This window comes from Psittacula echo, assembly GCF_963264785.1.
Source record: "Psittacula echo genome assembly, chromosome: 18".
NCBI classification, from domain to species: Eukaryota; Metazoa; Chordata; class Aves; order Psittaciformes; family Psittacidae; genus Psittacula; species Psittacula echo.
In genome coordinates this window covers 4,795,518-4,820,217 of record NC_137754.1, presented here as the reverse complement: position 1 = coordinate 4,820,217, position 24,700 = coordinate 4,795,518, and the positions used below count along the sequence as shown (strand labels likewise).

The following is a 24,700-nucleotide window of genomic DNA, read 5'->3' as shown; positions in this document are numbered from 1 at the left end:
TGAATAAGCAGCACTTTGAGTCAAGGCAGTGCCTTAAGTGCTTTGGAGCCATCCTCCTGATCCAATAACCTGAAATACCAAGCAGAGGGATGAGGCAGGCTTCCAAACGGGAGGCGAAAAGCATGAAGAGGGGCACAACCACCACCCCCAAGTTGACACAGACCTGGCCGAGCCCCGCCGGGACACGGCAACACAGGCTTTGCGCATTTTTATTAATAAAATGGCCAAAAGTGAAGATTCAGCCCAAAAAGCTGCTGTGCCAAGGCCCAGGGACTGCTCCTCTCTCCGAAGCCAGCCCAGGGTGGCAGCAGGAGCCCATGGGGCTATGCCTCGGCTCTGCCGAGAGGAACACGCTCCTGGCGTGCTCCAGCCTCTCCGCTCCCTCCGGGCAGCTCACAGGGATCCATCAGAACTCCTTAAACCTGCATGGAGAGAAGCGAGGGGCTGAGCGTGGTGGGAGCCCCCCGGCAGGCGCTGGGACCGTGCTGCTGGAGGGATGCAAAGTGAACGCCAGCCCGTCTGCAAGCCCGCAGGAGGAACAGGCTCCAGGAGGAGATGCAGCCACCGCTCCAGCTCTGACCCAAGCTGGCCACAGAACACCTCCCAGCGCCTGCACCTCCTCTCCACAAGCTGCTCCCAAAGCCCTTGAGGGTGTTGAAGTATTCCACAACCAAGCCAGCTGCTTCCCACAGCTCGCAACGCCCCAGTTTTGGTGCAGCCAGGACAGTCCTTGCCCCAGCCAGCCCTGGCACAAGAAAGTGGAGCCAACAGCCCTGAGGAGGAGATATGGGCTGCACTTACCGCAGCGCAAGACCCAGACTAATGGTCTTTCACCTGCAAACACAAGACATAAGGACCGAAGGTTCATGGGGAGTGCAGGGTCTGGTGCCCCACTGCCAGGACTAGAAGTGCTTGGTGCTCCAGCGGCAATCAGAGGCAGGGCAGTGCTGATTTGGAGGTATTTATACCCTTGCTGCAGTGATTTGGCCATGGCTTTGATTAGCGAGCCCAGGCTGTGTGTAATCAAGCTCATTAGCTTGGGTGGGCAAGGCAGCCTATAGATTTGGCTGTTTCAAGTGTGTTTAATCAATGCCAATCAATCAGGCACCGCGGCTAACATCTTGTCAGCCGCAGACAAGGACAAGCTGCCCACCCACCCATCCATGCTCTCTTCGCTGGCCATCACCATTTGATTCCCAAATCCTCATCTCAGCCCTTTGATTATGAGCAGAGCGGCTGTTGGAGGCTGAGCCTGCCAAGCAGAACTCGAAAGCAGGGTGAATCGGGCTTGAGTTTGCATTTAATCCTCGGGGCTTGAGCAGAAATACTCACACCGAGCTACTTCCCATCCGGCACTGACTCTGTCAGCTGCACACTAGAGCTACAAAGACACAAGGACGGCGTGTTTAGCACCAGGAGATGGTTAAAACCCCCTGGGAGCTGCCCTGGATCAAGGTGAAAATGTCTCTCTGTGCCCAACATGGGCAGGTGACCTCGCAATGCCCACGTGAAGGTGCAGCAGGGACAGCAAGGGATGGCAAATGTCTTTTCGGAGCAGTACCGGTGCCCTGTTTTGGGATTGCAGGAGCAGAGGCCGCCCCGGGGTGGCACGTACGTACCCTCTCTTCCTCGCCATGTAGCCACACCACCCACGGACTTCTTTGACCACCACGCGAGTGAGGAGCTGCAGGAGGAAAGGTGCAGGGTCAGGTCACCATGGGGGGCGAGGGTTCCCATCACCACGAGAGAAATTTGAAGGTCTTCCAAGGGAAGAGCTCATGAACTGACACCCTGTGCGGAGGAGGGCGTTGGGAAAAGCCACGTGAACAGAAGCAAAGGTTTGGAGTCATAGAATTCCAGACTGGTTTGGGTTGGAAGGGACCTTAAAGCTCATCCAGTCCCAACCCTTTGCCATAGGCAGGGACCCCTTCCACTGGAGCAGCTTGCTCCAAGCCCCTGTGTCCAACCTGGCCTTGAACACTGCCAGGGATGGGGCAGCCACAGCTTCTCTGGGCACCCTGGGCCAGCGCCTCAGCACCCTCACAGGGAAGAGCTTCTGCCTAAGAGCTCATCTCAGTCTCCCCTCTGGCAGGTTAAAGCCATTCCCCTTGGCCTGTCCCTACAGGCCCTTGTCCCAAGCCCCTCTCCAGGTTTCCTGCAGCCCCTTTAGGCACTGGAGCTGCTCTCAGGTCTCCCCTTCAGGAGCCTTCTCTTGTCCAGGCTGACCCAGCCCAGCTCTCTCAGCCTGGCTCCAGAGCAGAGCTGCTCCAGCCCTCGCAGCATCTCCATGGCCTCCTCTGCACTCGCTCCAACAGCTCCACGTCCCTCTTGTGCTGCTGCCCCAGAGCTGGATCAGGACTGCAGGGGGGGTCTCCCCAGAGCACAGCAGAGGGGCAGGATCCCCTCCCTGAGCTGCTGCTCACGCTCTGGGGGTGCACCCAGCACATGGGGGGGTTCTGGGCTCAAGCAAACACTGAAGCTGGGTCATGGGGAGCTTCTCCTCACCCAGCACCCCCAAGTCCTTCTCCTCAGCACTGCTCCAAATCACTCTCTGACGCAGGTTGCCCTGGGCCTGGCTGTCTCAAGGACCATCCCTGCCCTCCACCAGCAAGCACGGTGGCTAAAGGGGAGGCCTCAAACACCCAGGGTAGCAAACTGGCTCCTGCCGAGGGACCTACCAGGCAAGCCAAGACATCCGCTGCTATCAACATGTAGAACACGTTATTCCAGCCCGTGGGGGAGATGAGCCCTGCGAGCAGTGGCCCTAGTGCAGCACCTGTGAGGGCACACGAGCCACGTTAGGTGTCCTGTGCATGGGAGAGGGGACCACAGCACCCACCGGCCATACACACCTATGGATCCTGTGCCATCAATGATAGCTGTGACAGTAGAAAGCGCTTTGGCGTTGCCTTTGAGGGACTCGTGGGTTCCCTGTTGGGATGGAGAAGTAAAACATCAGGAGAAAAAGCAGCTTCAGGGTCTGCAGTCAGCGGGTCCTAGCGTGAGGTTGTTCACACCCCAGGCAGCCATCTCCATGTGTCAGACCCAGCCATGGATGAGAGATCAAACTTAAGACACTGCCTGCAGCCAAACCATGGCAAAACCTGGATCCCCAACAGCTGGCAGCAATCCCAGGTGGTTTCACAGCGCGTTTGCCCACTGACAGTGGGAGATGTAGAGGAAGATGCAGCAGGGCTGAAGCAGAGTCACACAGCCAAGGTGAAAGAGCGTAGGAAAACAGCCGTGTTTCAGGGAAGGCAGGGAGCAGAGTGCGAGGTGTGACAGCCCTGCCCTCCTCCACTGCGCTTAGCTTTGCACAACGAAGCTGGAATGCAGAAATCCCAGCCAACATCCCTCTGGGAAAGAGGGAGCAGCTTCTGGGGGGTCTGAGATGTGCCTCTTACCAAGTCTGCTGACACGGCCGTGGTGATGAGCGCGTAGGGCCCGTTAACCAGGGCACCGCAGACAATCAGCATCGCTGCGAGGAACAGGAAGAGATCAGACCTGGCAGTGCAGGAAGCAGCAGGACGCTGGGCCCCGTGCATCCATCCTGCATATCTCTGTGTTCCCTTGCAGCACCATCCTCCACAGATCCTGGACCAGAAGCCCAGGTCAAGAAGAGAAATGAAGGGAGGTGATTCCACAGCATCTCCCATCCCTTTGTGGGATGTGCCAAGGAGCTCCTTACCTATGGATGTGCCAATGCCGTTCTGGCCAACATGGTTATACAGGAACAGCTGGAAAAGAGCCACAAGATGAACCAGTTATAGCTATTCCAGCTGTCTTCCATGCAGCAGCACCCAGGGACAGGACAGAGAAGGTAGGGACCTGAATTGTCACTGGTGACAAGCTTTACAGACCCCAGCCAGGATTAGGGAGCCGAGTGCGCCCTTGGCTCCGTATCCCGCTGTCTGCCTGCCAGATGGAATTCCTGGCCGCTGGCAAACGGAGGTGCTGCCACGATTTATGGCCCAAAGAGGCTCGTGCACGTCCGTGCTGGCTGAAGCCAGGCAGTGAGTTAGTGGGGATGTGGACGGGATGCGGCCTCTCGGCTTTTCAGCAGGGAGAGGGTCAGAACCCAGAGCCAGCCAGGCTTGGATTACAGCTAATTAGCCTCGGGTTTGTGGCAGCAAAGCCAAACGAATTCCATGCAGGTGCTTGGGAAGGACATCCAAGCTTGAGGCTGGCAGCATGGGCGCTTTTGGGGTGCAAAGCAGAGAGGCAAAAGCTGGACAGACTGAGTGGGACCCCCTGAAGCCTTTAAACCAGAGCAGGGTTGTGGCAGGGTGGAGGAAAAAAGGAACCCCAAAGGGGTTGTTTTAGCTGTCAAGGGCTCCCAGCCCTCAGTTGTGGAACATCTGGGCATGCGGGTATAACCCAGCTCTTAACTCAGCCGAGCGCGTGACCAGCTTATCCCGGGCTTGGGAAGAGGATCACAAGAGGAACGGGCTGTGACTCAAAGGAGCCGGAGCGGAGGAGACCCTCGTGACTGGGTTTTAACCCCGCGTGACAACGCACCACGGGAGCGGCGAGGATCAGCATCACGCAGCACGTGGTGGCTCTGCCGCCCGTGTAGTCGGAGATGAGGCCGGCAAAGATGCCCCCTGCGAGGAGGAATCACATGTGTCAGCCACAGCACCCCAGCAGCAAATCCATCGGGATGCTGCAACAGGATGCTCCTTCATCCCCCAGCTTCTTCATGTCCCCAGGGTTACACAGAATAATATCAGAGTGAAGAGCTTTGATTTATCCCTGTGGCTTTCCCCCTGCAGATGGCTTTCCTATACCCACACCAGGCTCTGGTCTCCTCCACGCTTGCTAAATGTGCTCTTTATCTAAGAAGAATTTGAGTCTGAGCAAGCAAGACCCAAGGAAAGATGTTGTGATGGGCACCTGGATGGCAAAATTAAAGCACGCGGGGGTTGGTGCCTGCTGGGTTCTATGAATGCTGAATAAACCTCACTGCAGTGCTCCAAGGATGGTGTTACCTGTGGAGGGGGCTTCCAGTCAAAACCATGGTTGTCCCCAAACCATCCCTGATCCACCCCCTCCACCCAGGTACTTGACAAACCTAAAATGCCCCCGACATCAAAGAGGGTTGACAGGTCCCCAGCTTCCTTGGCACCGAAATGAGCTGCAGGGAACAGGAAAGGGATGAGGAAATGCTCCATTTGCCAGGCTCAGTGCCACCTCACCACCCCCAAAACTCACCGACGTTCACAATATAGAGGGGCAGCCAGTAGAGGAAGGTGTAGCTCACCAGCTTGGCAAAGAGCAGGCAAAGGGAGAACTCCACCACACCCTGGGAGGGGAGGAGATGAGAAGACATCACAACAGCCTCCTTCTCCCAACCTCCTCCAGATGGAATCAGGTTTCCCTGCCCTGGCTTTCCCTCCATCCCCATCAGGATCTAAGGGGTATCCCACAGCTCACGGGTATCCGGAGCGCCCCAAGGAAGCTGATGGCTTCGGGCTCCTCAGCTGCCTCCTTGGGGCTGTCGGGGCGATCTGTGCTGCTCTGGCCTGAGGTGCTCAGTGGCCCCTCATTGGAGGTGATCGCTCCAGGATCCTTCCCATTGGTGGTCACTCCTCCAGCATCCTCCTCATCAGAGGCCATCTAGAAACAAGACATTAGCAGGAGATGTGGCTTTCATTGCTGGAAGAGGCTGAAACATCAGATTCGTGCCCCCGAGGATGCTCACACTGGAATAGCAGTGAGCATCTTCCGTGATAACCAAACATTGCTCTAATTTCTGGAGTTACGACCTGATTCCTGGCTAGGATTCACCATAAACTGAGCGACCACCCAGCCCAGAACAAGCCCCTTGGGAACCAGTTCAACTCACATGATGCAGAGGTGGACTGCAGCCAACGTCCTCGGGATCTGCAGGGAGAAAGGAGATCCCATGTGAGCCTGGACCAGCCCCCAGGCTGCAGGGAGAAACATGGAGCTGGGAACCCCCAGGGCTGAGCTGCATCTCCCAGCAGCAAAAACCCTGGTAAAAACCAAAGTGCTTCCCAAATGTTTTATAGAAAGGCTGAGAGGAGCGACCAGCACAGGGGATGAGCCTGCCTGGATAATCCCAAAGGATGTTGAGCATCCCCATGGTGGTCAGGTCCACATCCTTGCTTGCCACAGGCTGGAAATAAGGATTTGGGGTTGCCAAAAAACACTTGGAGATGGGCAAGGTGATGGTGAGGTGGTGGCTAAGGTTGGTGAGGCATTGGAACAGGTTACCCAAGGAAGTGGTACATTCCCCATCCCTGGCAGTGTTCAAGGCCAGGCTGGACAGGGCTTGGAGCAGCCTGCTCTGGCAGAAGGTGTCCCTGCATGCGGATGGATGAGCTTTAAGGTCCCTTCCAACACAAACCATGCTATAATATGATTCTATGAAGGTGAATCACTGTGGTCCTGCTGGTTTTGGTGTTACACTGGTCCTCTGCTGCGCCCTGAATCAGGCCACTCACATTCCACAAGGAAGAAGAAGCAGATGATGCCCACGGCAGCGATAATGATGCCGGGCACGATGAAGGATAAGCCCCAGGCGGAGGAAACCCAGACACCAGCGATGAGCGACCCCAAGATGTTCCCGACGGAGGTGTGCGAGTTCCAGATGCCCATGATCAAACCTCTCCTGCGGGGACAGAGCTGGGTTGGGATCACCGGGACGGCTGCTGAGGCCAACGGGGACCAGGACTGGGGTGGGACACACTACATGAACACTCACTTTCCCTTCCCAAACCAATTCCCAACACATGCCACGACAGAAGGCCAGCCTGTCGTCTGCACCAGCCCATTGCAGACCTGGGAAAAGAGAGGCAGCACCACACAGCACGGTCAGACACTTGCCTTGATCCACGGATCCCAATTTGGGCTCAAAAATAGCTACCCCCGCCCCAAAGCTGTCGAGAAAACACTTGGTTTAGGGGTTCTCTTCCCACTGGAGCAACCCCGGAGCCGTTTGCATCGCTCCTGTGGCTCCGTTGGGAGCGGCTGGTGTTGCCAAACTGGGCGCCCGCCCTGCTCAGCGGGACTGGCACACCCGGTGGTTTCGGCTCCCACGCCACGTGTGAGCAGGTTTGATGGGAGCAGAAATGCCCGGCATTCCCTGTTGGAAATTGGGGCACCTCGATGCCCAGCAGCCACAAAAAAGGCAGGATGAGGCCGTGAGGGTAAAATCCAGGTCCTCCAGTGCCGGTGTACCTGCATGACAATGAAGTACCAGAGGACGTGGATGTCCCAGAAGTAGCCGAGGCCGAAGAGCGCAGTGAAGAGCCCGCTCAGCATCATCCCTCCTGACAGGTAGTAGCGGAGGGGGAGGCGCTCCCCGAAAATCCCACTGTGGAGACAGGGAAGAGCACGGACAGGAGCTGTCACAGGGGATGCGTTATCACACCAAGCTGGTGTCTGAATCCCAAGCGGATCCCAGCACGCCGCTGGGTGCTGCTTTCCCCATCCCAATAGAAACCAGTTTCCTGGCAGACTGGTGTGTGGAAGGAAAAGGGTGCAAAGCACCTGGGTACCTGATAAACATCCCGATGGCGTAGGCCACCAGGAAGGCGTTATCCAGCGCCCCAAAAAGCTCCTTGTAGTTGTCCCCATCTGGAATAGAAACGTTAGGGCCACATTAACGTGGTCCTTTGTGTTTTCCCTTCCCATGGCCACTGGCTCATCCGCATCCCCATTCCTAAAACCCTCCTCCCAGGCGGTTCTTGGAGCATGACCAGGTCCCTTCCCAGCCTTGATTTTGTTACTGGCTTCATTCCCTCCTGGTGCCTAAGGAGGAGCCTGAGCCTCCAGCCACCACCCAGCTTAGGGCACAGGGGACCCCATTCTGGCTGCCATGGGGTAGGTTTGGTGGTGACTGGGGGGGCTCAGCCTTACCAAAGGGTGCCCAACTGCACCAGGTGCTGCTGTTGGAGTCGTTGTGGGGGTTTGAGTCCAAAGCAGAGCAATTGGGGTGCAGCTGGCTCTGTGGGGAGAGAAAAAGCGGGACTTGGGATGCTTGGGGGCACCCACATCCCTTCTCCCTACAGCTGGGGTGAGGTTGGAGCCAACCTTGACGATGCTGATGGGCTTTCGGGAGAGGTGGTAGCTGGTATAGCAGAGAAAGGTCAGCACCAGCGTCAGGCCACGGTACCTACAGGATAGAGGGAGCAGAGAGGTCAGGAATGGGGACACAGGGATGGGGACAGCGATGTTTGAATTAAATGCAGGAAAATGAGGGAAATTAGAGGGAAAATGGGGCTTGAGGATGGGGCTGCTGCTCCCAGCAAAGCTGGTGGATAAAGCCTGGAGAATCCCAAAAAGGATCCAACACACTTTGCAGTGGGATGAGCATCGCCAAGGGGCTTCATCCTGCACTCAGGGTAGAGCAGAGGAGGCAGGAGGTCAGAGGCAGCTGCAGCACCCAGAAGTCACGGGATTGCTCCAAGTTGAGAACAAAACCAACCAAAAGCCTTTTCTTTGTGGTTTTAGCCCATCCTGCTCTTCTGTGCAGTTTCACTTCACAAAAGAGCCTAGGGCCAGTCCCTGTCCTGGTTTCGGTCCCCATCCCAGGGCCAGTTTCCCGGGCCAGCATCGGTCCCAGTCCCCAGGAGAGTGATCCGGAGACTGGATCACTGTTTCCGATCCTGCTTAGTCACTACCCCTGTGCTGGTCCCCGGACCAGGGTCGGTCCCTGTCTCAGTGTCTGTGCCCACACCGGGGCCGGTCCCCGGAAGAGTGACCCGGGGTCCAGGGCTGGCTCCCGTCCCGGTTCCGGTCCCAGTCCCGGTGCCTCTCCTCAGGAGAACGATCCCCTGTCCATGACCGGTCCCTGTCCCCAAGACAGTGACTCGGTATCCAGGACTCGTCGCTGTCCCGGTGCCGGTCCCTCTCCCAGTGACCCCAGGTCCCGGCCCGGTGCCTGTCCCCGGAAGAGCGACGCGGGGTCCAGGGCTAGTTCCCACCCCGGTACCAGTGCCCCGGTTCCAGGGCCGGTCCCTATCGCGGTTCCAGTCCCTATTCCGGTGCCGGTCCAGAGCCGGTCTCAGCCTCCAGGAGCGTGATCCCCGGTCCGGGGCTGGTCCCCATCCCCGTGCCGGTCCCGGTCTCCAGGGCAGTAACCGGGATGCCGGTCCCGTCCCCGCGCGGCGCTCACCGGCTGTCCCGGGGCAGGGCGCGCAGCAGGCGGATGCCGGGGGCCAGCGCTGCCCTCATGGCGGCAGCGGAGCGGCCGGTGCCCCCGCGGCTGCTTTTCACCGCCCGACGGGGCCGTCGCTCCCCGCCCCGGCCCCGGGCCCGCCCCGGCCTCGCCTCCAGCCGCGGCCTCTCCGCAGCTTCCACCCTCGGCCGCCGGCTCCGGCCGAGGCGAAAACCCGGCTCCAAGATGGGAACAGCGAAACCCGGGAGCGAGGCGGGAGGACTCCGAATCAAGCGGCCGGTCCCCTCCCCAGGGAGCCGGGACTCCCTCCAGGTGCTGTTTCTGCCCGTGGAAAAGGCCGGGTTTAACCTTTCCACTCGCTGCCCCATCACCTTCCGTGCCCCGATTGCACCTTGCCTTGGGATTGAACTGTAGAGATTTAAGGGTCCTGCTCTCCCTTCTCATGGGTTTCACACCAGGAGAAATCCCCCCTCCACCAAGGGATCCACGAGAATGGAGCAGAGCAAGGGGCTGATTGTGAGGCTGAGGAGCAGCAAGGGCTTTACTCAACCACCATTCCTCTGAGCTAAGCACTAAAGCAGCCAAAATTCCTTTGGGAGCCCCTCTGGAGTGGTGGGAACAGGGGTGCCCAGGGTGCGAGCAAGCATCTGGGGCCCTGCCAAGGCAACACTTGTCCTTGGCTGCCCCAGCACAAGGCCCTGCCCTGAAATCAGTTAAAACCCACGGCTGCAGCTTCAGCCTTTCACTTCCCTGATGCTAGGACACATGGAAACCTCCCAGGCCAGATCCTGCCCAGGTCCCTCAGTACCCTCCATTAGCTCCACGGGGTCTTCTCCTGACGCAAAAGGCAGTTAATAAACAGCATCAGCCACCATGGAACAGTCATGAATGATTGTCCAGGGGGGAACAGGAGCATCCGCTGGCACGGTGCCTCCTGATCCCTCAGGAATGGGATCCCAGAGGGATGAATGGGGAGAAGGAAGCCCGCGACATGCTCGGCTGCCTACCCTTCCTGCCGTGGTTAATATTGGAGAGGTGGCAGCAAGCAGAAAGTATTAATGATGGGTTATGGTGCAACCAGGAACATGTTACCCAAAGTGCTGATATCTCTGGTCCAAAAGGATCTTGGTCCTGGCAAAGAGTACTCACCTGGAAGTTACAGATTGTTCCTACGAAAAAGGCCCTTTCTGGAGTAAAATAGAAGCTGGTAGATGAGGTCCTCATGTGGAAAAAAGGAAAGGAACAACAAATACTTAGCTCTGGAGCATGAAGCCACAGGTGAATGGAATGGGAAGGAATAACCCCACTGATCCCAAGTGTCTCCTTTCTCCTTATTTCACACTCCAAAGGAGACAAACCTTAAAACCAGTTTATTCCCTAGCTACAATTCCAGTGCCAGCCCCTAAACCAGGCTCCTTTGCTCCAGCCATTGTCCCCACATGCATGGAGCCAAAAACCTCACCACAAGTAGGAAGACACAGGCCAGAAGGACAGGCAGGAGCAGGCAGGAGAGGGCACAGGCCCGCTCCCTACTTGTAACAGTCACCGAGATACATGGAGGAGGACACACATGGGGCTGTATCCATGGAGGGGACACACACATGGAGCTCTTCCATCACAGATGCCTCCTTGAGCGAGCACAGAGCGTGGCCAGGCCTCGGAGCGGGAGCGTGGTTGAGGAGCTCCCATCCAGGGGATCACAAGATGAGATGAGGGACCGCAGAGCACGGCTGTAGGCTGAGAGGGGAGAGGCACAGAACCAGCATTAGGAGATGAGAGCACTGCTTGTGGCCCTAAACTGGGCTCAGCTTCAGCCCTTTACTGCAAAGCTCAGAGAGAAGAACTGGTGTTACGGTAATTCCATGTGCCTGTAGTTTTACACAGGCTTGTCTGGATGTTCTCAAGTAGGAAGCACTATGAAAGGGTGAGCAGCAGCTCAAGGGAGGGGATTCTGCCCCTCTACTCTGATGAAATCCCACTTGGAGCAACCTGCTTTAGTGGAAGGCGTGCCTGCCTGTGGCAGGGGGTTGGAACTGGATGAGCTTTAAGGTCCCATCCAACCCAAACCATTCCATGATTCTATGAAAGTCAAAGAATTTATACAAAGTCCCAATTTTTCTATTACCCCCACCAGAAAACAACTCCCAGTTGTTCTGCAGGTGTTTTTCCAAGCTGTGCTCCAGATCTAAGCACTATTGCTAAACAAAGACAATTTCCACCACCTTCGGGCAACCTCCCACCAGAGGTTTAAGCCAAAGAGATTTCCTGTGCCCCCAACAAGCCTGTTTTCCAGTGTTTTCCATACGGCTCCCTCTCTACCAACGCTCCCTCTCTACCAACACATGGATCAATTGCAGCAGCAACACACGACAGAGGCTGAGGGTGCTACCAACCTCCCTGAAGGGATAAAGGGTGGACCCGCCTTGCACCCTCCAGACTACATTTGCAGGAGCATCTCTACCCATTGGCCCAGGACCATGGAAACATCTAACAAGGTCTGATTTTTCCCTGTATAATAAGGGATCTAGGTCTAAGCACCTTCCCTTCAGAGGCAAGAGCTCCTACCTTGGTGGTTTCTGTAGAAGACACAGTTGTTGGCACAGGTATCTGGGTGGGAATCCCAGAAATCAGACCCACAGGAGCACAGTGGGGGCAAGTCGATGTTGGAGAGTTTGATCTTCTCCCTCATCTGGGCTCTGAGAGCTTCCATGTACCTGCAAGGGGTGAAACACTCACATTTGGAAGTAACACCCAGCTCACGGCAGGGAGAGGGGACCTGGCCATACCTCATGGACTCCTTATCTCGCTGCTGTTTCTCCTTCACCTTCCTCACTCTCCTCTGCTCCAGTTCAAGCTGGGCCAGGCTCTCAGAGGCTACCCCACCTGAGGAGGGTTCCTGCTGCTCAGCCACCTCCTGCATCCTCCGCTCTGCTGCCCGGCGCTGGTTCTCCTTCTTGCTCTTAATCCTGCAGGATTAAGCACACACATGCTTAGAGAAGGAGCTTCCCCATCCCAGCCTCCATTCCCTGTCAGTTGTTCTCTGGGCAGCTCCATGTCCCTCTTGTGTTGTTGCCCCAGAGCTGAACACAGGACTGCAGGGGGGTCTCCTTTCGTCCCCACCATAGAAACACCAGCCTGGGAATGCTCTCCTGCCCTTGACCTCCTCCTGCCTGCTGGTTTTCTCCTCGCCATGGACTTCTCCTTCCAGCTCCCTCCTGCATCCTGTTCCCATGTGCTCCTGTTGGAAGTGCCACCTGCAGTTCCCCAAAACAGCTGCTCTTCTGTCCTTCTGAAACCAAGAGCAGTGCCTGGGCTCCAACAGCCACCAGAAAGGACCAACAGCTCCACTTCCCCACTTTTGACTTTCATCATGGGCAGCTTGGGTCCTACCACAACCTGTCCTTGCATATTCCAGGGCTACAGAAGAGCACTGGGTACATCAGAGACGCTCCAAGGATCACACATCTATTCCAAAACAGGCATTTTTAACCAAATCTTCCTCTGTTTCTGTCTCCCTTGCACCTACACAGCCCTTCCAGTGGAATTTGGGTTGTGGAAGTCACACATCAAGCACAAAGCACATTCCCTTGATAAGCGCCAATTATGAAGCACAAAGACTTTAAACAGAAGCATCTGCCATTTCATTCCTGCAAATGCAATAACATGTCACAGGCTGATCCCTGCCAAAAGGACTTAAAAATAAAAGATCCAGGCTGGGTGGGAGCCAAAAGTGTGATCAGATGAGACACTTTGGATGTTGCTGCAATGGGGAGGTCAAATCCTTCCATCCAGAAGGAAAACACCAAAGCCAAACTGCTCCAGACAAGTTCTAAACTCAAAAATGTCTTTTATATTAAGAGCCTGAGCCACAGCACCATAAATCTGCTGCTACAGAAATGAAGGCCGAGGCCAACTTAAGGCTTTACACGAAGTACAAAGCCACCTCTGCAGCCTGCAGCTCCCCTGCAACTGGGGAAGAGACAGAACATAAAAGGCTATCACCCTGACTAGGAAGTCCCTGGTGTCTCACCAGCACTCCCAGGGCAGGAAAAGGCCTCTGAATCTCCAAGTTAAATGTTAGGAATGTGGCTGGAGGAGCTGTATTCTTCAGCCTGGCAATTCCTCTGTGCAAAGTGACCATGGTAATCCTGCCCTCAGTGCTCCCACAAAACCTGCCCACTGCAGAGCTGAGGATAGACACAGTCAGACCTACTTCAGTTTGTTTTAGAGCAAACAGAGGGAAAACATTCCAAGTCTCATTCCTGTTTTGAGTTTGCAAAGCTCCTCCTTAACAAACTCCTGGTAAGGGAGAAGATGATTAAACCACCAAACCAAGCGCTGAAACTTTCACACCAAGCTTTCAACTCAGGAACAAGTGCTAGTAAATCCTTTTATTACACTGCACACATTTACAGCTGTGAGGGTGAAGGGTCTGATATTAAACCTCACATAGATAAGATCAGTTTAACAACGTGACCTCACTCCAAAGTTCTAAACCTGGACTGCAGCACAGGCTTTTGGGATCTGTTCCAAGGAGCCATGGTTTGGTGAGCTGCAACACTCCCAGCCTGATGCTTTGGCTCCCTACTCCTGCACTGGGACTCAGAAAGTGAATGGAGAAGTGCTGAGGATCTCTGAAGGACTGACGCACAGCACAAGAGAGGTCCACAAGCTCACAGCACAAGCTCAGCACAAAAGAGGCCCAAAGGTCTCTCTTGGAGGGGTTGGTCAAGTGGATCCTACCCCAGGGTTAACAGATTGGGCACAATACACCCAGGGGTAAGTCAGACAAACACAGGAGACCTTTCCAGTCTTAGGAAGGGCCCTGGGATGAGGGAAGGCATACCAAAGTGCTGGAGCTCATCCGCATGTACTCACCTGGTGATTCTCTTCTGTCTCTCTTTCTGCCTCTGCTGTTCCTTCACTTGCTCACGCTCAATGTTCATGAAGAGGCGCCTGTACCGCAGGTACTCGTCCTGCCGCTACAAGGAAGAAAAGGCACCTTTGAGAAGGACATCCAAGGTTGATACCGAGTGATACCAGCTCTCAGCTTGGTTCTGGAGCAGACAGAAACCTTGCTCCTTCCCCAAGAGAGTTTTCAAACACCTCCTGGTGGAGATGCACCAGGACTTAGAAGCTGGAAAGATGGTGGGAGAGGAGGACCAAGATATCTTGGAGCATCAGAGAGCTTTGTACTAGCATCCCTTAGCTGAATCTGCCTTCGGATGGAAGCTCTGCCACCTGACAACGTCCTGAATTCCCACATTCCTGGGGGTAAAACACAGGGTTCCCATTTCAACCCACTTCACCAGAGCACTACAAGCTATAGTCCAAGAGTTTCGGTCCACTGGGGTCTGCTGTTTCTCTGTGGTTCACTGGAAGCCTTTATCTCCAAATAAACAGGGACACACAGCACCAAGCAGGACCCACTGCCTGCAGCAGAACCACAGAGGTGGCAAAGTCACTGCTAAGACAAATCCAAAGCCCTGCAGGAAACAACTCCCATACTGAGCACACGAAGAGGTTCAATGTCTGGGCTTTGGCTTAACTCCTGCCTAAAGCTCACACCAAAGCCTCCCACCTGCAGTCAGTATACAGCTAGTCTGAGCTCCATGATGCCACACAGTCTAAGTTTTCCTCATCAACACCAAAAGTTTGAGACTGGGTTTGTCCATTTCAGCAGTGAGAGCCCCAGGCAGCCGGAGATAAAGGAGCAGGAGAGATCACCAGGCTGCGAGTGAAGAAAGCTGGATGGAAATAAAACACACAAGAGAGAGTGCTGCAAAACCAGTTATCTCAGGGTGGATCAGAGCCAGAGAGATAAAAAGCAAAGGGCAGAGGGAACTGCTGGGGGAAGGAGCAGCCTGAGGAGCCCCAGCTGTCACCACACCATCTAGAAGGCAGGTTTTGGGTCAGCTTGTTGGAGAATGCACATAAAGAACAAAAATAAAGTGCAATTTGCCCAAAGTCCTTTTGAATTTTGTGCTGTAAAGCTGCAAGAAAGCCCACAGAAGAAGAGGGGAGTGTTCCTCCTCACGTCAAGAGGGAAGCAGGAAAAGACAATCACTTCCTTTAGGCATCCAAGATAAACATCATCTCTCTGCACCGCCTGGATGAGCATGAGCCACGCTGGCCACATGTAGGCACCCAGCATCAGGCCTGTTAGGTGCTGAGATGGGAGAAAGCTTCATATTCCCAGCACTATTTCCAACCAAGATAAAGTGGGGTTTGTTTTTTCTGGGCATTTTTGGCAGCTTCTCACCAATCCTGCAGCCACAGAAAGCAACACCTCTGTTTTGCCAGGCAAAAAGTTTCTCCTCCAGCCCTCCAGTGTCATTCAAACCCCAGATTTTGCAGGAGGAGGATGTAACAGTTGCACTTGTGGTCATGATGGACCTTAGAAAGAACCTGGTAGGTTTGCCCAAGACTTGATACACCAACAACACTGACAAACTTAAACACAGAAAGATGCTCCAGACATTAAGGCTGCTCTTGAGCTGGCAGCATCCCCTGGGCTCAACACCTCTGAGTCCTGAAATGAAGATGAAGCAATAAGGACTTGGCTCCAGTGGACAAACCTGCTTTTTGGTTTCCTCTTGGTCTACCCCAGGCCAGAGGACTAGGGGAACACGGTGATCAGTGTGAAACCCCTGGGGTGGTTCAGGCAAGCTCGACTCCTTCACTGGTCCATCACAGAACTGGAAGATGATGTAAGAGAGCAGCGTCAGCATTTTTAGAGTCAAGTTCCTTCACTCAGCAGTACACTTCTCACTGGAAGTGAGTCATCTACAGATGGTTCCTACAGTCCTCAGTGGGGTAACCCACCCAGGAGCTGTGCTTTTTTTGGGTGGCTGCAGACAGAATACACACATGACATCTCCATGCAAGAGGCTGAGCACCAAAGCTTTGTCTAAACACCTCTGAAGATATCCCTGGAGGAGGTATCTGGTGTAGCCGAAACATGGATTCACACCTCCTCATTCCAAACTTCATTATGAGCTATGTGAAGTGCAAGAAAACAATAACATAAAGAGTGATAATAAAAATACCAAAAGTGCCAGGAGAATTCAACAGCCAAAACCTCAGCATGAACCCCCACCTCCACTCAGGATTTGTCAAGCCAGTATTTCTGCTCCTAGTTGGACTAATCACCACCTAGTGTTTGTTAACTACTCCAGGTAATCAGAGTCAAACACTCCTACACTCAGATACTTAAGGGAAGTTGGCCTGAAAACAAAACATGATCCAGAGAAGGACAATGGAGCTGGTGCAGGGACTGGAGCACAAGTGTGATGGGGAATGGCTGAGGGCCCTGCAGGGTTCAGTATGGAGAAGAGAAGGCTTGGGGGGACCTTACTGCTCTCTACAACTGCCTGACAAGAGGATGGAGCCAGGAAGGGGCTGGTCTCTCCTCCCAGGGAACAAGTGACAGGACAAGAGAAAATGGACTCAGGCTGCACCAGGGGAGGTTTAGATGGAGCTGAGGAACAATTCCTTCCCCAAAAGGTGCTCAGGCATTGGAGCAGGCTGCTCAGGGCAGGGCTGGAGTCACCGTCCCTGGAAGTGTTCACATACAGTGTAGATGTGGCACTCGGGGACATGGGTTAGTGATGGCCTTGGCAGTGCTGGGGAACGGTTGGACTTGATCTTAAAGGTCTTTTCCACCCTGGTTACCACTACGATTAGCTCAGTCCTCCAAAGCAGACAGATTCACACCACCTCTAAGGCAGGTGTCTCAGCAGCTCGAGGTACAGGAATTGTCCTTGCCAGCTCCTTCCCTTCCAGTCCTTCAGACCAACTGGCCCAGCCCCATATGAGTCTCACCTTGTTGAACTCAATTTTGATGTAGAAGTTGTCGTCTTGCTCAGCCTGAGGAGAGGCTGTCTCCTGGCCTTGCAGTTCAGCTGGAAGATCGTGTTGTCCTGCCAGCAGCAGCTCCTCACTCTCATCCTCTGCAGGCACCTTGCAAGAGTCTGGTTTCTGGAGAAGAAGGGTGTAAACATGGAATTAAAATGTGGCTGCTGTGGTGCTAAGGGCAAATTCAACACCCTTGGATAAGGAGCAGCTCCAACCTGAGGGTGCTTGTTCTGTAGAATCAGTTGAGATCTGGCCCAACATGCTCCAGCATCCCCACAGGGCACAAGAGGCAAAAGATCTGAATTTGGCAGGTGCCAACATTCCTACCAACTGCAGAACCAGAGGGACAGACGTGTGGGGTGAAGGAGAGACAAGGAAAAGACCTCTCCAGGCGCTGTTCCACAACCACAAGGCGCTGGGGGATGGTGGGATCTCTGGAGTGACACTCAGCACACTCCTTCAGATGGTAAGTGGGCTGGCTCCCTGGTGACAATTAGCAATATTTTGAGAGGCAGCAGATTGTTTCCTACAAACTAAGAAATTCAAATGCCAGAAGCAAGCCTGGAGCCAGGAATGCAGTTTTTCTTCCCCTGCTTTGCTGTCCCTTCAGCAGTTGTGACAGAAACACAACATAGAAGAGCTGCTTTGGTGAGGACAAGGGAATGGAGAGGAACATTATCGTTTTCTAAGGATGCTCTGAAGCCCCAAAGGTACAAGGAAAGGAAACTGTGGCAAAACCACCAACTTTAGGGAATGATCAGCAGTGAAAAAGAATTTGGGTGCTGTCATGCTGGGGACCTACAACCATCTACCAAAACCTAAAGGCAAAGACTTGGTGAACAGGATCATCTGAAACCCTTCCTGGACAGGTCATTTCCCTGTGATTACCATCTAGGTATCTGCTTGGGAAAGCAGGCAAGAAACTCTTTGGATGTTTTTGATCTAAGAAAAACATCTCTGGGAGACAGGAAGAGTAATGATTTTGTGAATGTGGATTACTCATCATGGGGAATGCAATTCTTCAGAGGGAAGAAGGGAAAAAGAAGGAAAATGCAGAAAACAGGAGTGAAGGAGAAGTAACATTCCCTTTAAAGTGAGCAAATGCAACGTACCTGGGAAGACAAACAGCAGTGTAGACAACCCTGGCAAAGCCCCAAGTTCTTTCTGTGCCCATGATCCATGTGAGCAGGGAGGAAGTGGAGCACGGGTCAGAGAAGTAATCACACAGGAGACAACACAAGCACGTGGGGACAGAAAACCAAAAGGAGTGCCAGCAAGGCCGGAGCTCTCAGTGAAATAGGAGGGATGAAGGTCAGGCTTTAGGAAGAGAGACTAAAGGACAGGCTACTCGGGAAGGACAGTTATCAGTGGATACCACCAACAGTGGTTTATGCTTCTGGGCACCAGTGCTCAGCCCAGGGCTTGCTCTGGGATACGGGCAGCAGCAAGGAAAAGCTTGGACTATTACTGTGAAGAAAGTCAGATTCTTCCTTGCTGAGATTTGAAGCAGGCAGAAGCTGCCATAGGCTACTGCCAGGAAAGGCAGACAAGCTGCCAACAGCTTCCACCACCCCAAAATCTGTGGAGGTCCAGATTATCAGAAAAGGGCGCAGTAAGAGTCTACCTTTAAATAAAGGAGGGGAAAAGGAGATGTTAAAGAGAAGATTTTAGCCTGTCTCATGGAAAAACAAGAGGAAATCACTCTGCAAACAGGCCGTAAGCAGCTAGAAAACAAGATACGCAGCAACCAGCATAAATCTGTCAAGAGCAAGTCACGTCTAGCTGGTTTGACTTTCTCCTGCAACAGAAGAGAGAGGCCCCAGGCAAGGTGCAGCAGGAGGTAGCCTGGTTTTAACTCAGCTTTTGGCATGGTCTAATTTAAACTTGTGCGAGGAGATACCCATTAGATAACACTCTTCTATGGAAGGGGCAATACTAATTAAAAACACTCCCCTGATTCAGGCTCAGGAGTTCACTGCACAAAAACAGAGTAAGAACAAGGTGGGCTCAGCTTGATACTTCATTACTGGCCCGGCATCTTGACTTCATTTACTGACCCCACCAAGCCATGCTAAACATGCTTGGGCTGAAACGAAGGAAATCAGCTGGAATATACAGCACCAGGAAATCCAAGAAGAACAAAAGCAAAGGGCAAGGCAGTGCACTCCAGCAGCAGTTACAGGGTGGTTAAGTCCAGGGCAGCCTTTTGCATGTGAAGAGAAGGGAACAAGCTGCTGTCCCTCCTTGAGAACCTTCAAAAGACTCAGGTTAGTAGCAGAGCTTTTTCTTCTCTACTCTCTTGCTTCTGTAATCCTCTGGCCTGCATGGGCAGCTGAATTATTTATGTGAGGCTTTAGTGCTGCTAACAGTGTAGCAATGAATCACTCCACCTTGCTGAATGCACTCAGGACTCAAAGAGAAGGTACCTGTAGTGTCAGAAAGAGCTAACAAAGGTTTTGAGCCCATAATTAGGCTGTTTCTGTAACTCCTGATGGCAAAGCTAACTTCCTTGAACACAAATCCAACAGTACACAGAGAAGGAAGAGCCAGACGAGCCCTTACATAAAAGGTATTTTCAAGATAACAGCCAGCCAAGATGTACTTCACCTTTGATGAACCCAAGAGAGAGATGGGAATGAAGAATTGCAAGACAGGCAGGAAACTGGCTCGGGAGGAGGCAGCGAGACAAAATACTAGGTTGGGTCACTGCTGGTGTTCTGCAGGATGGACAAAGTACATCAGTTTAAGAAAGGTCTTGACACAGAAAGCAGGACAATAGCTGCCACATAAAGCTGCTCCTGAGAGCTGGAGTGACAAAAGCAGGATGAAATTCAATGGAATAAAAGGTGAGGCCCCCGGGACTGACCTCCTCACGTGGCTCCTCTGCACTGCTTCGAGGAAAGGAGATGCTTGCCAACAATCCTCTACCAGAAGCCAGTCCTGGGTGAGGAAAACCTCCCGATCTTTGCCACCCACATGAAACAAGGGATTGATGCAAGGGAAGGAGTTGTTGAGGTTTGCTGAAGGAATAAAGGCACCTCAGGGGAGGGCTGATCAGCACATTCCTCCCAGACACCCAGATCACAATCTCAGCCTTTAAAAAGTCTTCTTTGAATTCTTGTTTTCTAGCTTCTCTTCTTACATCTCTGCAAACAGAGACATTTTCACCCACATCATGCTGCTGCCTTCTCAGCAAGAACAGTGGGGACACAGCCCTCAGGCCACCGAAATCCATGCGCTAAGCATCAGGTGGGTCACAAAAGCCCAGTTTGTTTCATTTCTGCTGAAGAAACTCACTCAACTATGCCCTGGATTTGCTAATTAAAGCCAAGGCTTCGCAAGCTCCTTCCTCTTACCCACCCCAGGCATCTCTCACTCACCTCCTGCCTCCAGACACCACCAGGGAGTTCAGGGGGACCTGCTCCTTGAGGCACAGTCCTGCAGGATGCCAGCCTGTGCCGAACGTGCTTCATGGTTTTGCTCAGCTGTGTTAGGAGGGAAGGTGAAGACAAGAACCAAGAAGTTGTCACCACCTGCTTTCTGTGCAGGCAGCACCAAGAAGTTCAGCTGCAATGAAGAGATCTCCCAATGTGCCCTCCTCTGACCAAGTGCTTTATCAAGGGATAAAAGCTCAACACACAATGAGCTTCACAAACAGGCATCAGGGAACCTACAACCCGAGGTGATTTCCAAAGTGGTCCCAATGCACTGAAATCCCAGTCCAGCCAAGGTAAAGGGCTTGGTTACAGATCATCTGCTCTCAAACCACTTTGCTGTGATGCCAGAAGCCCCAGATTCCCAGTTGTCCCACCCAGCGTCCAGCCAAAAGTGATTCTCCACTCCAAGTGGTGCTTCAACTGGAACAACTCCAGCTTCTCGGTGAACAAACTTTATGAAATGTCAGATGCAGCATAAGCATCACTATTAGAAAGCTTTAAACAGTCCCAAAGGCAGGTTTTCCAAGATCCCACATTCCTGGTGCGCAGGAGATCAGATGCAATGATGTGGCACCACCTAGTGCCACCTATGCGACACAACACAGCAACAAGCCCCTGCATGGGGAGGGAAAATTCAGTGTATCCATAGAATCATGGAATGGTTTGGGTTAGAAAGGACCTTCAAAGGTCTAGTCCAACCCCCTGCAATGAGAAGGGACATCCTCAACTAGGCCAGGTTGCCCAGAACCACATCCACAGCCTCGGATGTCTCCAGGGATGGTGCTTCTGCCACCTCCCTGGGCAACCTGTGGCAACAGAGTGAATTAGGAATGTGCTGGAAAACGAAACATTGCCTGTCCTCCTTTCAAACCACTAGCATCCAGCCTGAGGAAGCAACGCTGGAAAACCCAGGAGAGGAACCACTCACCTCGGCAGCGTGCTGCTGGAATGGCTCATCCTGCTCCCCTTGCCGTGGAGCACTGGGAATGCCGACGGTGGGCGTGGGATGGCTCCGAAACAGGCACGTGTTCATCCTGGTCCAGTGCAGCGCGGAGCCTGAGTACTGCACAGCCACACAGTTCTCCCGCTCTGCCTGCGGGACACAGCTATGGATAATGGGACATAACCTCCACCATGAGGGTGGTGAGGTCCTGGCTCCAGGGAGACCTTGGAGCAGCTTCCTAAACGGCTACAAGAAAGCTAAAAAGGGGCTTTGGACAAGGGCCTGTAGAGCAACCTGCTCTAGTGGCAGGTGTCCCTGCCTGTGGCAGGGTTGGAACTGAGTAAGCTTTAAGGTCCCTTCCAACCCCAACTTTCCATGATTAACACATGCTGCATGGGAGCTGCTGGCTCAGTTTGGTGGCATTTCTTGGGATGGACACAAAGAGCCATCACGCTCTGGAGGGTTTTAGTTTGGAGGAGTGCAAGAGGAGTGACGTGAGGACATCCTCACTCAACCATGCTCCCAAGCCATGGAAAAAGCCCGAACACCCCAGGGTCGGCCCAAACCACTGACGTTCCAGTGCATTCCCCTCTTGCTCCACAGTCAGTTTCTTGCAAGTCTCACTGGCAGTTGTTTAAGCGTAGAAAGGATTAAATATATTCACAGCATCTTCGAAAACAAGCCCATGGGGGAAAATGGGAATGTGGAGACAGCATGGAAGTGCTGCTTGTGAATTATGTCTGCCTTGAAAAAGGGAATAGCAGGAATAAGCTGCTTCAAGTGCAACAAAGAGACGTCCACATCCTTCACAGCTCTGGCTATAGTTTAACTCCATGCCCAGGGCACCAGAACTCTGCTCTGCTGATCCTAGGAGAAGCAGCGACCTTTCTGCAGGGAGGCAAAGGGCTTAAAGCTCCCTGAGCACCAGAGCTTGCCAGTGTCACACTGACCTCACTCAAGGGGACACTGCTTGTGGCCACGGGGTCTGCTGTGACCACCAGTTTCCCATTTATCCTTATGAACACATTGACCTGAGGTCTGATGGGGTGTTTTCTACCCCCCCCACCCCCCCCGATTTCAGAGTTTTTCCTGAAGGCCCCTGGCAAGGCAGGGATGGAGATCTACTTACTGCTTCACAGGACCTCTGCAGCTGCAGCTTCCTTCTCATCCTGACCTGCTGGTTCACCCTCTGCTTCACCTCGCCCTGGAATCGCCTCAGCCTGGCCGCCTTCTGCTGCTGCTGCTGCTTCAGTTCCTCCTCCACCTGAAAGGCTGAAGCCTGTAAGAGGTGAAAGCAGATTTCCCATGATTTTTGCTCCTATTCCATCTTCCCTTCCTGCACCTGCAGCCATAAGCAGCACTCGGAGCAAACGCCAATGCTTTCCTTCAAAATCTGTGCAACAGCTTGGAGAACATCTATTGGATTATGATGAGCTTGGACTGAACCTAGCTGGGCAGAGTGTGTACACCTCCTGCTTCAACTGCAACACACAGAGAAAGAAGGTGATGGCCTCATCCAGCAGGTCCCAGCTCCAGTGAAAGGATGCTCAGATACCCAAAGCCCAGATCCAAAAGGAGCAGGCCAGCCTCTGATCCCATTAATGCTGGAAGCATGTCAAGGAAGGAGCTTGCAGAGCAAAGGCTCTGAAGTAACAGATTAAAAGCAATGACCTAAATGAAATAAATCAATAGTTGTGTTATTTTCCCAGGTTCTCACTTGAAGCTATGCCAAGGAATTCTGCTGATACCGCCACGGCTTAAGGAAAACCGGCATCGCTCTTCTAGCTGTCACTGCAGGAAAACCAGAGTCTGAAGGGAGAAAAAGGGGGGATCTGAAATCAGCTGGAGGTTGGATGGTCCCCACATCCCACTGCCTGCCAGGAACGTGACCAGCACCACAGCAAGGTCAGAACAATTAAAAGAGAGCACCAAGACTGGGAGAAATCTGTGCTGTTGGTGAGGAAACCACTACCTAAACCCCATCCCCACCTCGCCCTGCTTCCTTTTGACAATCTCAGTGGCAATTCTGATGCAGGAGGCATTAAGAGGTATGTTTTTAATACGATCTGCTGGCTTACAGAAGGATCTTCAATAAGCTCCACTGAGCCTGTGCACCTCACAGAAACCCCAACACCAGGGGAGGACCTGGAGTTCCAGAGCCCCCCGAGCAGGCAGGGTTGGGCTCCCCCATTAGTGTGAGATGGAAGTTGTGTGGAGATGATTCATTTCCATTTATTACCTCAACCTTTCAGCATTTAAATGACAACGTAGAAATAAATCATCTCCGAAGGGCAGTAGCTTGTGGAACGTTTAGACATTAATTACAGGGGACTGAACTCATCAGCCTGGATTTAATGCGCTTTTAGTCCTCTTATGATAACCCTCAAAGCAGGAATCCCTGAGATCAGCATCACTAAAGATGTTCTGGAGTGTTTCTAACACTGCATAGCAGAGGCTGGCTCCAGTCCCAACTTAGTTTTACTTTTAAACCAGCAACATGGGATAAAATCTCATTCACCAACATCCTTTATGGATGAACACGACAGCAAAGAGAATGGATACAGGGCGAGGTCAGGAGTGGCACAGGCACCTCAACCCAGTTCATTCGAGGGGAATCAGCTCAGTGAGATGCTGAGGGCTTGTGGGAACGGGACACCAAGCCATATGGACAGACACCGTGGTGACTTCTGACCCTCCTGAAAGTCATTAAAACCTATTAATTCCTCCTAGGAGCAGCGCTCTGGCTGCCTTCAGAGGGAGGAAAAGCTCACTGGCAGCTCCAATGGGCCCCATGGGGTTTAGTGGCACAAGCAGGGGGGTGAGGACCCACAGGACCCCCAGCAGCACTCACAAAGGCCAAGCTCTGCTCCGGGCCCACCGGGGCACTCTCCACCCAGACACCCACAGGGGCCACGCGGGGATTCCTCTGGGCCAGCACCCGGCAGCTCCGATCCTTCCAGGGAGACGGCGGCATCCTGGGATCCTGTCTGGAGACTGGGAAAGGGGCTATGGATCACTGTGTGTCCCCCATAGCCTCCCAACTCCCTGCACAGCCCCTGCACCCCCATTCCCCACCCCTACCGCTCCCCCCATAGCACCCCATAGCCTAACCTTTGCACCCCCATTCCCCACCACTATCACCCCCCCCACACACAGCACCCCATAACCCCCCTCCACAGCCTCCGGGCACCCCCCCCATACCGCTCCCCTCACCCCAAATTCCCCCCACACCTCCCCGTTACCAACCGCCACTTCCGCCCCAGCCGTCACTTTGAATGCAGGCGCCACTTCCGCCCCCCAGGCCCCGCCCACAGCCCC

The 24,700-nt window shown here is 53.6% G+C and overlaps 2 protein-coding genes across 2 annotated transcripts; both read right to left on the bottom strand.

The window, feature by feature from the left end:
- Nucleotides 1–1,338: 1,338 nt before the first annotated feature.
- On the bottom strand, nt 1,339–9,201 carry SLC37A2 (solute carrier family 37 member 2; the record flags this gene model as incomplete). Its single annotated transcript, XM_080631604.1, has 18 exons — nt 1,339–1,381; nt 1,620–1,684; nt 2,679–2,776; nt 2,853–2,931; nt 3,405–3,478; nt 3,689–3,737; nt 4,519–4,604; nt 5,072–5,134; nt 5,212–5,302; nt 5,434–5,616; nt 5,846–5,883; nt 6,468–6,634; nt 6,728–6,804; nt 7,204–7,339; nt 7,524–7,602; nt 7,885–7,972; nt 8,059–8,140; nt 9,143–9,201. 18 exons carry the CDS (start codon nt 9,199–9,201, stop codon nt 1,339–1,341), a joined length of 1,557 nt encoding a protein of 518 aa, XP_080487730.1.
- A 1,427-nt stretch (nt 9,202–10,628) lies between these two features.
- Nucleotides 10,629–24,642, bottom strand: CCDC15 (coiled-coil domain containing 15). The gene is made up of 11 exons (XM_080631647.1): nt 24,629–24,642; nt 24,234–24,376; nt 22,512–22,661; nt 21,368–21,532; nt 20,383–20,487; nt 16,970–17,125; nt 15,724–15,843; nt 14,024–14,127; nt 11,932–12,111; nt 11,711–11,859; nt 10,629–10,882 (listed from the first exon to the last, which is right to left on the bottom strand). The coding sequence occupies exons 2-11, from the start codon at nt 24,354–24,356 to the stop codon at nt 10,761–10,763; spliced, it is 1,374 nt and encodes a 457-aa protein (XP_080487773.1). The 5' UTR covers nt 24,357–24,376; nt 24,629–24,642; the 3' UTR covers nt 10,629–10,760.
- Nucleotides 24,643–24,700: the final 58 nt, after the last annotated feature.